This window comes from Lepidochelys kempii, chromosome 2 (assembly GCF_965140285.1).
Source record: "Lepidochelys kempii isolate rLepKem1 chromosome 2, rLepKem1.hap1, whole genome shotgun sequence".
Taxonomy (NCBI): Eukaryota; Metazoa; Chordata; order Testudines; family Cheloniidae; genus Lepidochelys; species Lepidochelys kempii.
Window position 1 is genome coordinate 39,435,478 of NC_136381.1, and position 12,533 is coordinate 39,448,010.

Genomic DNA, 12,533 nt, shown 5'->3' on the forward strand with positions numbered 1-12,533 from the left:
CTCCCTTGGTACTCTCAACTCCTCCCAGCAAGGGAAGGCTAAAGGATTCAGAAGTGAGCTGCGTCCTAGGGAGTAAAGGCAAGGGGGTCTACCCTGAGTTATTAGTTATATGATGGCAGCCATGTAACCCTGCACCAGACCCAGTTAAATTCCTGGTATGTGAGATGGGTGGCCATGGTGTTAAGTTAATAAGGTTGCTGCTTGCCCCCTTAAAAACATTCCAGTGTCTGCCTTTCATTTACTTAAATGTCCTAAGCAATAAAGAACTGGTAAAAGCATATCAGTATCTAAGGACAGCTACAAAAGTATGGAAGGCCTAACAAGTCAGTAGCCTGAGAATTTGATGATTGTGTTGCTGTGTTTTGCTTACAGATTTGCAATGTGTGCTTGAGAAGTAAATGTGCTCATGAAGTGACTCATATATAGCATGTGTTTTGTACTTCATTTCATGAAACCTTCACAGATTTTCATGTTGTTCCATGAAAAAAAGAGAATATGTTTTTCAGGTTTGGAAAAAACACAACAAATGTGGTTAGCCCTGCAGAAGAGACAGCAAGCTGCATTCTGTACTGTATTGTACATCACCAACAGAATTGTTTACTAAATTTTAATTCCATGGCCTATCATTTACACCTGTTTCAGATTGAAAGCCTAATTTGAAGATAATGGCTACCCACTGAAAGACAATAAACATGGGGGAATCCCACAATGCCATATTAAAAGAATTACTTCTAAGAGACAGAGGAAAAATTGTGTTGGTAGCTTGAAATAAGAGAGATATATAACACATGGAGAAACAAGCCTCCAGACTTGAGATCTGTAGGGTAAGCCAAATGCAGAAAGCTGCTCTGCATAAACAAGGACATTTACTGGTGGGAACACAGAAGAGATTCTTCTGTTCTTCAAAACTCTAGGTAAGGTACAAAGGAAAGAAATACAAATACAGAAAATTGGCTAGGAAAAACTAAGCAAGAAACAAACACAGGAAACTCAGTATCCAGCTCTGATGAAGAGATGACTTGATTGTTGACAAATCAACTGTGAGAACATTAAATAAAATCCAGTAGTTCATAAGGAATCCAATTTTATGTGTGATTGTTGGATTCAAGGTAAGAATGATAATAGTTTTATGTTATTATAGCTGTAATTTGTTTTATGTTTTCCACATTACAAGTACAAAATTTGTTTTTTATGGAACAAAAAATTGAACGATAGCAGAACTATAATGAATGGACATTATTTGCAGCCATACAGCCTCAGACTGTGATCTCAACTTACCACATGAGCTATGGTTGGCTGTTGGATGAGAAAGCTCTAAGGTGAAAGTAAGTGCTGAAGGGAGTAACGCTGTGTTGGTGATTCAATAGGTGGTGCTCTTCATTCTGAGTTCTGAACCAATGCCCAGCTACTGTATCATGGTTCTGCTATCCATCTATCTGAATGCATCACAGTGGTATCTGAACAGAGTACCTATGCTAGAGGTCGTGTTTTTTAAAATGGGATGTAAAACTGAAGTCTTGACCATTTATAAACATAAAAATCCTATGGCACATTTTGCAAGATTAGGAGTGTTAGTTCGCTTTGTGTCAGAGTCTAATTTTAACTCAGAGATCACTGTACATGCTACTCACCTAAAATTCCCCCATCCTTTCAGATGGACACAGTATTCTTAGCCTCCTATCCTAAACTCTTGTGTAGTGTTGTGTTCTGTGCCCCCCTTTTTTTTTTGGCCACATTTCTGTTGCGACTGCATCTCTTTTTTGGGAAATTATTCCCACATGTAAGGACAGATTCTGGCCATTCTTCATGGCTGTGAAAGAGTGCAGGAAGAGAATAATAAAGACTCTTTACCAGTCCCTTGTGCACAAGTCCATGATGCCCTACAACTTGAAAAGGGTGGTGCTCTACCCACCGCATCAGCTGATGGACCTAAACTGGTGGGAGGCGGAAAGAGAGTGTACACTGCATTCTCTTATAGAAGTGGCTTCTCCTTAGTACATTTACCCCTACTGACATTCTCTCTGCCCCTGTACTGCCTCTTAAGCATCCTTTGGCTTTAAAATCCACAATCTAGCCCAGAGTTTGTAACATTTATAGAGCCCTTCTGGATTCTTCTGGATGAAAGGTATTATGTATACATTTAAATCATTGTCATGGTATTCTCATCATTATTAGTTGCCCCTGGAATAAGTTTAGGTCCCACAGTTAGGAGTTACTGTGCCAAATCAGATCATACCATTGGTCTATCTACTCCAGTATTGTGCCTCTAGCAGTAACCAATTCTTGTTGTGTCCGAGGAAAGTGCATAACCCTAGAATGTCCCTAGTTCACTAACTGTGAGGGATAGGCTCCTTTTCAAGCCCCAAACATGACCAGTTTATGCCTGGAAGCATGAATATTAATTTCTTCTACCATTATCTTAGCTTACAAATGTTATTTATGATCATGCAATTGTCAAATGCATTAAAATACCTTGCTAAATTATTTGTTTTAAAGATTTTCTGAAGCAATGAATTCACAGGTTTACTGTATACTATATTAAAAAGTATTTCCATTTAGCAGCTTTAAATGTACAGCTTTAAATGTACAGCCTTTCACTTTCAACCAAGGTCCTCTTGCATAATGGAATAGAAGAAACAGGAGTGTCTGGTGAGTTTTCACTATACCTTCATTATTCTATACATCTCAATCAAGTGTCCTTTTAAATCCAATCTCAGCTGGCTCTGACAATGGATACTAGATGGGACTAATTCTTTTAGTAAATTAGTAAAGCACTTTCTTTCTAGAGGAATAAAATGTGCCTGTTTGTACTTTGTACTTGACTGGACAAAAAGAAAGGAAATGATCCATGACTCTGTAAATCTCAGAAACTTCAGGGTCCAAACTTGGGTTATACACAAAAGGAACGTGCCTAGTTGTTGAATAGCATACTCATCACTTATTTCAGGTACTAGTATTTTTCTAGTAGAAAGTGGTGTCTTTGAAGAGAACTGCAAGGCCTCTTGAAAGAAAAATCACTATTTGTATACCCTAGAATTTCAATATCTAGGCCACTGATACAATATCCAGATCACCTGTCAGTATACCTACTTGATCCTATTTGTGAGACAGAGTTAAGTGATGATGGAAAGGTTCTAAGCAGGGCTATAGATAGTCAATGAGGTTTTCAGATTTCTTGCTGCCTTAACATGAACCTTCCTAATGATGCTGGAAGGGATAGACAAGAAGTCTTAATTAGAATGTTTTAAAAGCACCTGCCACTTAGAATTTCTGCATCTTTGCAGTGCAATAACTTTCCAGCTAGATTCAGGAAGTGCCTACGTGTCAAAAGCAGGACAAATGTTCTTCATACAACAGATTATTTGTGGGGATTGTAAATGAAACTGTTAAAGCTACTCTGCAGATCATGTCCTTCAGATTAATAGCTGATGGAAAGATTCTCCAGTAAAAACTTACTTCCTCCCAGTCTCCCACGTAAATTGCTTCTTTTAATCAGAGAATGCAGACTCCTTTCCTGATAATTTATATAGCATATCACTGACGTGTTATCTGTAAGAATTTTGAATGATCGTTCTTTCAAAACAGGATGTAAAGCAGGACTTCTTTGGGCTCCAAATAGAGATAGTAAGGGAGTTTGAATAAGGTTCTTTCCCTCAGCTTTGGAGCATCCATATCTATAAAGGCTGTATGATGGTGGAAACAATCAATGTAACCCTCCCATTAGGACTTTGACACACTTTTAAAAAGTCTAAAACCTGATGCATCCAAGCTTTTAAATGACTGTTGAAGTGTCTAGCATGTTCTGGAGGGTCAGAGGAACAGTATTGCCAACCCAAAATGTTCAAAAATCTTGAGTCAGACCCGCACAAAATAATGAAATGGGATTAAAAATCATGAGATTTTTAAAAGCATCATATATTTTTGGAATGCATTTTGTTTGCTTTCTGGATTTTGAACCTTTAGAGTTTGCTCTGGTCATGTTTTTATACTTTCCCCCATAACCATGAGGTCTAGAAATGTATTTTTTTTAATGAAACCTGTGATTTTCACATAATCACTTGATCCTTAACAAGAACACCAAATATCACAAGACTCATGATAAAACTGTGAGAGCGATGGCTTTTCTACATGGCAATTTAGGGTGCGGAAAGCCTGTGTGCGATTCTGCAGCTTCACAGTAACATCCTGTGTGGGCACTGCTTCAGTGCAGTGCAAGCTCAGTGTCTGGCTTTCCAAGCTACACTTTCAAGTAGTAGTATGCCAAATTGCACTCCAGGACTTTCAGAGCACTGTAACAGTGTGCACATGGGACATTTCTGCATGGCAGGATGTTGAGCTGTAGATTCACACCCTGACTTGCCATGCAGTGACTTGCTGTTTAGATAAGCCATTAGATATTCTGAAGGAATCACTGTACCCCACAGAGCTAGTTTAAAGGTATTTTATATAACAGTAATGAAAGAAACCTACAGGCCTACACCCTGTAATATATTTATCTTAAGGCTTTGAAGCCTATGAACCTTGGCATAAGTGAGTTACTCAACAGTGACTCTGAGTTATTGGGGAACAGGGAATATCGTGTTTAGAAGATTTTTTTTGTGCCAGGCAACCACAGGAATAAGAACTTATATCAGCTTTGGATATTTTAGGATAGGAACATCTGCAAAAGTACAAACACAAACTTGCCTTCCCAATGAATTGATGTATATGCTAAGTTGAGATCATTATATACTAACCTATAGGATAAGGACACCTCAACATTATTATGGTGAGGAGGTCAGTTATGGACAAAGAAAGCTGGGCATCTACATGAATATTCATAGCAGTCACCAAGACATATAATAGGCCCAATCACCATGTAGGCCTCGAGATCGTGACCATCAGACTTGAATGGCATGCCAGTGGCAGGGTAGGACCTTCATGGATGACTGCCTGTCTCTTACCACTAAGTTTCCACAAGAAGGGGTAAGTATGTGTAAGGTATGGTGCAGAACACCACCTTAATTTTACAAAACAGCTACATTCTCATTTGGTTTGGAACATATGTGTTTTTACTAATTATACTAATAAAAGTATTTAAAGCTTTGCCCTCAACATGAGTGTTGTCATTGCACACATGTGGGGTTCCCAACCAGACACTAAACTTAATTCTGTTGTGCCTGATTCAGGGACCAGAACCTTTCAAACCTAGAGATTCAATCATCAATTAAATGGAAGTCCTTAACTATCAATATAAGCAATAACCAATAAGCAATAACCACTCAGTGAATCAGGTAACAACATTGATGTACAAACTATCATTGGACCAAACAACCAACAAATATCTTTGCATATAATGTAAAGTACATGCAGATTTGTGCTAGGTGCTGTTATGTTTGAAACTTAAATTACCACATAGTTTAAGAACACACCTGCAACAACATTTAGTATTTTCCTAAAGAGAGACGAATTAAGATAGCTGCTGCCATCTCTTTATTTTTAAGGTAGATCGTTAAGGTGGAGTAGTTATATTATGCACACAAAATAGCAACATAGTACATAAACAATTGCAAAGTGTAATCTTGGATTGATTTTTTTTTAAATTCTGCTTACTCAAGTAACACTTCATCATTGAGCAAAGAAAGTTTTATTATTAGCCTCAATGCCTTGGGTTCAGAGAGTCCAAGAAATTGAGATGTTTCATACAAGTAAGTCAAAGGGACATTTAAAGATTGAGTTAAGCAAGCTGAGGGTCTGAAGTATCAGCATTTTTAATTGGAGAGAATTCCTCCACTAGGATAGGATCCCCAAATACTTTCAAATAATCTAATTCCTTCTTTGAGCCTGATTTCCATAAAGAACACTGGACTGGCATAATATCAATGACTGGAATTTGAAACCCTACATTGCTTGACTGGCTTGCTGAACTCAACTGAACTACTTGCTAATTAACATACTAGTCAATAATCAAGAACATTTTGTGAGTGGTCCCAAAGGAAAACATCTGAAACTACTATGTTTTTTTAAGTGGCCAAGCTGTTTGTGTTGATTCCATGTATGCAAATTACTTAAAAGATGGACAAATTCCTATTTAAAAAACAAAATAAAACACTATCCCAGGCAAGACAGTTTTCATTTACCTCAAAACAGAAGAAAAAACAATTGAAGAATAAAATAACTCCCCTTTCATATAAATATAAACTTCATTCCCATGAAGAAGCAGAGGGAGAATGACAATAATGGGTCCTGTGGGATTTGGAAGGATAAGGAAGCTGGAATAGTGAAGTTACTAAATGAGAGGAATTTACTCTGTGGGATCTTGCATATATTTGCTTCAAGAGGCCAGAGTTTCTCAAGATTGATGTGTCTAGCCCAAGTAATTTTCACAACAAGGCATCTGGGAATATGAAAAAGGAGCAACATAATTTAAAACTGGAAAATTTGTATTTTTTATCATAAAAATAACCATGCATGAATAACAGAATCATAGAAATGTAGGGCTGGAATGTCCGTCAAGAGGTCATCTAATTCATTCCCCCCATGGTGACACAGGACCAAATAAACCCAGACCATCCCTGAGTGGTATTTATCTAACATGTTCTTTAAAACTTCCAATGACAGGGATTCCACAATCTTCCTTGATAACCTTTTCCAGTTCTTAAGTTAGAAAGCTTTCCCTAATATCTAACCTATCTTTCCCTTGCTGCAGATTAAGCTCATTCTCTTGTCCTAACGTATGTGGACCTGGAGAACAACTGATCATTGTCCTCTTTATAACAGCCCTTAACATATTAGAAGACTTTCCATCTCAGTCTTCTCTTCTCTAGACTAAACATGCCCAGTTTTTAAAACCATTCCTCTTAGGTCAGGTTTCAGAGTGGTAGCCGTGTTAGTCTGTATCAGCAAAAAGAACGAGGAGTACTTGTGGCACCTTAGAGACTAACACATTTATTTGAGCATAAGCTTTCGTGGGCTAAAACCCACTTTATCGGATACATGCAGTGGAAAATACAGTAGGAAGATACGATGAAGTGGGTTTTAGCCCACAAAAGCTTATGCTCAAATAAATTTGTTAGTCTCTAAGGTGCCACAAGTACTCCTCATTCTTTTTCCTCTTAGGTCAGATTTTCTAAACCTTTTATTATTTTTGTTGCTCTCCTCTAGACTCTCTCCAGTTTGTTCACATCTTTGTTAAAATGAGGCACCCAAAACTGGACACAGCACTTCAGCTGAGGCCTCTCCAGTGCCAAGAGGAATAATCAAATCCTGCATCTTGCATACAACACTTCTGTTAATACACCCCAGATGTATATTGGCTTTTTTCACAACTTCATCATATTGGTGGTTCGTGTTCAATTCATGACTCCCAGATCCTTTCTGCAGTACTACTGTTTAACCAGTTACTGCCCATTTTGTATATGTACATTTGATTTTTTCTTCCTAAATGCAGTACTTTGCACTTGTCTTTATTGAATTTGATCTTGTTGACTTCAGACCAATTCTCCAATTTGACAAAGGTAATTTTTAATTCTAATACTCCTTTTCAAAGTTCTTGCAACCCCTCCCAGCTTGCTGTCATCCACGAATTTTGTAAGCATAATCTCTACTCCATTATTAAAGTCACTAGGGAAAATGTTGAATAGTGCTAGACCCAGGACAGACCCTGACGGGATTCCACTAGATACATCCTCCCAATTTGACAGCGAACCAGTGGTAAGTTCTCTCTGAATATGGTTATCCAACTGATGTACATCCACTTCTACCAATATCATATTGTTCATATTTCCCTAGTTTGCTTATGAGTAGGTAAACAATAATCATAAAATCGCAGAAATGTAAGACTGGATGGGACCTTGATAGGCAATCTAGTACAGTCCCCTGAGATAAGGCAGGATCTAAAATTTCAACAAATACAGGGTTGGGGGAGCTCCTAGGACTTAAACAGAAAACACAAGTAACAGGGCCATGCACCAAAAAGGTAGTTACATATTTAGCATGTAGCTTGCTCCTGTGCAGATGCAGAGTATAGTTCTACCATTGTAAATTTCAAAAGCAAAATGACTATACTTCTCTGGGCAGTGTTCTGTGCAAAGTGCCTAGAAGTATTGATCTTTGAAGGTCTGACATGATGGAAAATAATATATTTCCATGTGAATGTGCCTTTGCATGTGGAGATGCCTACTTACTACTGTGTGTCTGGTTCAGGCCATTTATCCCACATTTTAAAGCCATTTACCCACTAAGTTGAAAATATAGTTTTAATGATTTACCTGTGTTCCTTGATTATTAATGTCCACAAAATCACTCCATTCATTCGTTAGTTCATCTGATGACATCACTTTCAGAAGAATGCTGGGCAGCAAGTCTTTGGTTTTGCAATCTGGGTAGCTGGAGACTTGATGATAAAGCTCATGATGAATAGAACATTCAGCTGGAATCTTCTTGCAATAAACTTCAAACTTTGGCGTGTCTGAAATTTTACAAAATGTCTAGATTAGGCTCTTCAACTGTTGGTACTTACAGCAGAATCAAAGCCTACATGTTTATATGTACAAAAGATTTTTCTACTACCAAAAAAGCTCAGCTTTGTCTTTTATGTTTGGTTTCTGATTTTAAAATTTTTCCCCCCAACAACGTCTATTATTCAGTAATTTGTCATAGCTAGTGCTGATTGAAAATTATTCAATAAATATTTTTTTGTCAGAATTTGTCAATTGGTCAAAATCCAAATGTTCTGTGGGGACATGTCAATTTCAATAAATTCCTTTGAAACCTGCCCAGTTTCCTGCCACTTTGCTCGCCTGGTTCATCAGGGAGCTACTGGGGAACCTGGGCTTCCATGCTCCTGGCTCCTCTGAAGCTGAAAGCCTTGGCTAGTGGGCTTGCAGCTCCTTGAACGCCCAGACTCCTGACTTCTTGACTGCTCAGGCTCCCAAGGCTTGTAGGCTCCCCGGCTCCAGGACACCCCGCCAGGTGGACTGCCCCAAAGCTGGGACTCCCTGTAGAGCAGGGCAGAGAACGGTAATTCCATTTTGTAGAGAATTTCAAATTTTAGGTTCTCATTCTGAATCAAAATAAACCAGGACTTTGAAATTGCTAAGGCTCAAATTTGTAAAGGTATTTAGGTGTTGCATCACTCAGCATTGCCTAACTGATTTAGGAGTCTATGTGAATTAGGTTCCCAAGCACCTAATTCAGTTTTGAAAATGAGATGGAAGCTCCTAAATCAGTTAGGCATTGCAATGCTGAGTATCATAATGCCTAAATAGCTTTAAAAATCTGGGCATTGATCCTCAGCAAAACGGAATTACCATTCTCCACCCAGTGCTCGTCATAACTATAGGACCTACAGACTTAAAACTTACAGTAGAGATAAAGAGCATAATGGTTTTATTATGATAATGCTTTGTTTCTGATTACTGTTTTGTAACATAAATTCCATACCTTTGATGTTCTCCTTTACAAGTAATGAGACAGAACACCTGTTGTGGATAATTATGCGAGGACTAGGGTCTTCCGTAAGGGTTAAGTATGTCACCCCAAGATGCTCTTGATAAGTCAGTGCTATGGCTCTACAACAGAAAAAGATTATACATGTGATTATATAATTCTTTGCATGAACTTCAAATTTACTATTATTAACACCCCTTCTGCAAGGTTTTTCACTCTTAGGCCCAATTCAGCAGACACTTATACATTGGTCCTACAGGGATTAGTTCTGGGTCCAGTTCTGTTCAATATCTTCATCAATGATTTAGATAATGGCATAGAGACTACACTTATAAAGTTTGCGGACAATACCAAGCTGGGAAGGGTTGCAAGTGCTTTGGAGGATAGGATTAACATTCAAAATCATCTGGACAAACTGGAGAAATGGTTTGAAGTAAATAGGATGAAATTCAATAAGGACAAAGGCAAAGTACTCTACTTAGGAGGGAACAATCAGTTGCACACATACAAAATAGGAAATGACTGCCTAGGAAGGAGTACTGCAGAAAGGGAACTGTGGGTCATAGTGGACCACAAGCTAAATATGAGTCAACAGTGTAACACTGTTGCAAAAAAAAGCAAACATCATTCTTGGATATATTAGCAGAAGTGTTGTAAGCAAGACACAAGAAGTAATTCTTCTGCTCTACTGCAAGCTGATTAGACCTCAACTGAAGTATTGTTTCCAGTTCTGGGTGCCACATTTCAGTAAAGATATGGACAAATTGGAGAAAGTCCAGAGAAGAGCAACAAAAATGATTAAACGTCTAGAAAACATGACCTATGAGGAAAGATTGAAAAAATTGGGTTTGTTTAGTCTGGAGAAGAGAAGACTGAGACGGGACACGATAACAGTTTTCAAGTATGTAAAAGGTTGTTACAAGGAGGAGGGAGAAGAATTGTTCTTCTTAACCTCTGATGATAGACAAGAAGCAATGGGCTGAAACTGCAGCAAGGGAGGTTTAGGTTGGACATTAGGAAAAAATTCCTAACTGTCAGGGTGGTTAAGCATTGGAATAAATTGCCCAGGGAGATTGTGGAATCTCCATCATTGGAGATTTTTAAGAGCAGGTTAGACAAATACCTGTCAGGAATGGTCTAGATAATACTTAGTCTTGCCATGAGTGCAGGGGACTGGAATAAATGACCTCTCAAGGTCCCTTCCATTCCAATGATTAAGCATGTGAGAAGTCCGACTGACAATACGTTTTAAAAGAAAGGCAAGAGAAAAATAGGACAACATTAGAGAATAAACTGACTTTAATGGGACTACTCATGTGTTCAAAATTAAGTACCTGCTGTTAGGATATAGATATTCAGGCCTGTCTGTAAAGGCCTATACTCTAAGAATTTAGATGTATTCTTATCACTTAGCTAGTTATAGAGGTATAAAAGAAAGAATCAAAATCACTGTCTGCCGGTGGTAAGGGCTTTCTCTTACTGTACAATCTGAGGCCCTGTTCTTAGGCTAAGGCCTTTGGCTAAGCAGCAGAGGCAGCCATAAACTGGGAAGTGAATGGTCAAATCCTTACATTCCTAACTAGTCACATTGAAATAAGGTGCTATTGGGCTGTTAGGCATACAGTCCTGTCCTGATAATGTCTATCACCTCCAGAGAAAGGGAAGTGCCTAGAAGATGTAAAAGGAAACTTAGTTTGATAGCATCCTGTCTGGCAAGAACTCACTTATCAATAGCTGGGATATGAAATCCTCATTTCTGTGTTGTTCTATCACTCTAGTCCCTGTTTCCCTATTGTTTGTCTGTATAATCTCTGTCTGGTTCTGTGATTGTTTCTGTCTGCTGTATAATTAATTTTGCTGGGTGTAAACTAATTAAGGTGGTGGGATATAATTGGTTAAATAATCATGTTACAATATGTTAGGATTGGTTAGGGTATAGCTAAGCAGAACTCAAGTTTTACTGTATAGTCTGCAGTCAGACAGGAAGTAAGGAGGGGAATGGGAACAGAGAATGGGGGTGGAGGAATCGGAATCATGTTTTGCTAAGGGGGGGAATGGGAACAGGGACACAGGTAAGGCTCTGTGGTGCCAGAGCTGGGAAGGGGGACACTAAGGAAGGAAACTGGAATCATGCTTGCTGGAAGTTCACCCCAATAAACATCAAATTGTTTGCGCTTTTGGACTTCGGGTATTGTTACTCTCTGTTCATGCGAGAAGGACCAGGGAAGTAAGTGGGTGAAGGAATAAGCCCCCTAACACCCGAATGCTTGCAGGGTCAGAGCCTTAAACTGAAGACATATAGGAACTGAAAACAATGAGAATTTCAGGGCCAAATTTTGAAAATTGACTTCTGAAACAGTCCAGGAAAATGTGCATTTACATGTAAATGCTATATTAAAAAAAATGTTTTTGTACATGTAAATGTGATTTGAAAAATACAACAACACAATACTCTGCAGTAATGATCCATAACAGTATCAGTATTTTCAAGTCTAGCATTTTGGATCACTACTATTGCAATTTAAAAAAGAAAATGAATTAATTGTGCACTATCATTAACGAATAAGAGGTACCATTTCCAGATTTGCACACACAACTGCTTGCTTGCATGTGCAATTTTAATGGCCACTTCTGAAAATCTGCTTCTTTAAAGTGATTTTTATGAAATAACATGTCTAAAATATGACTATGCCAGTTTTTGAAAGGGAGTGGTATGGATCCTTCATCCCCATCAGAATCCTGAGGAACCATCAGGATCCATTATTCTTCCCCCGCTCTTAGGAACCCTATTTTTGCTAGCATCATTCCATCTGAAGTCTGCATAGGTATCTCTGGAATCCACCAATACCACTTCTAAATTATCTAGAGGAATTGCTGTTGAGTAATTGAATAATATGAGGTATTCCCACCTTACTCCATATAGACTGAGCATGTTGCCTCCAAAGCATCTCCCACCTCTGCTGGCCAAGTGAAAGAAAGACTATATGACTCCTTACATTGATGTAGCATCACTGATTTTAGTAAACTTTTTCTAATTTACACCCGCATAAGTGAGAGCAGAATCAGAGCTCAGGTCTGGAAATTAAAGTCAGGTCTCCTACATG

General features: G+C 38.4%; 1 protein-coding gene across 5 annotated transcripts in view; it reads right to left on the bottom strand.

Moving 5' to 3' along the window:
* VPS13B (vacuolar protein sorting 13 homolog B) overlaps window positions 1-12,533 on the bottom strand; it is a 922,277-nt gene that overhangs the window by 31,960 nt on the left and 877,784 nt on the right. For all 5 annotated transcript variants that reach the window (XM_073330465.2, XM_073330462.2, XM_073330464.2 and 2 more), the window contains exons 53-54: window positions 9,424-9,551; window positions 8,250-8,449 (exon numbers count right to left, since the gene is read on the bottom strand). In XM_073330465.2, the coding sequence (XP_073186566.2) occupies window positions 8,250-8,449; window positions 9,424-9,551 (328 nt within the window). The remainder of the gene's footprint in view (window positions 1-8,249; window positions 8,450-9,423; window positions 9,552-12,533) is intronic.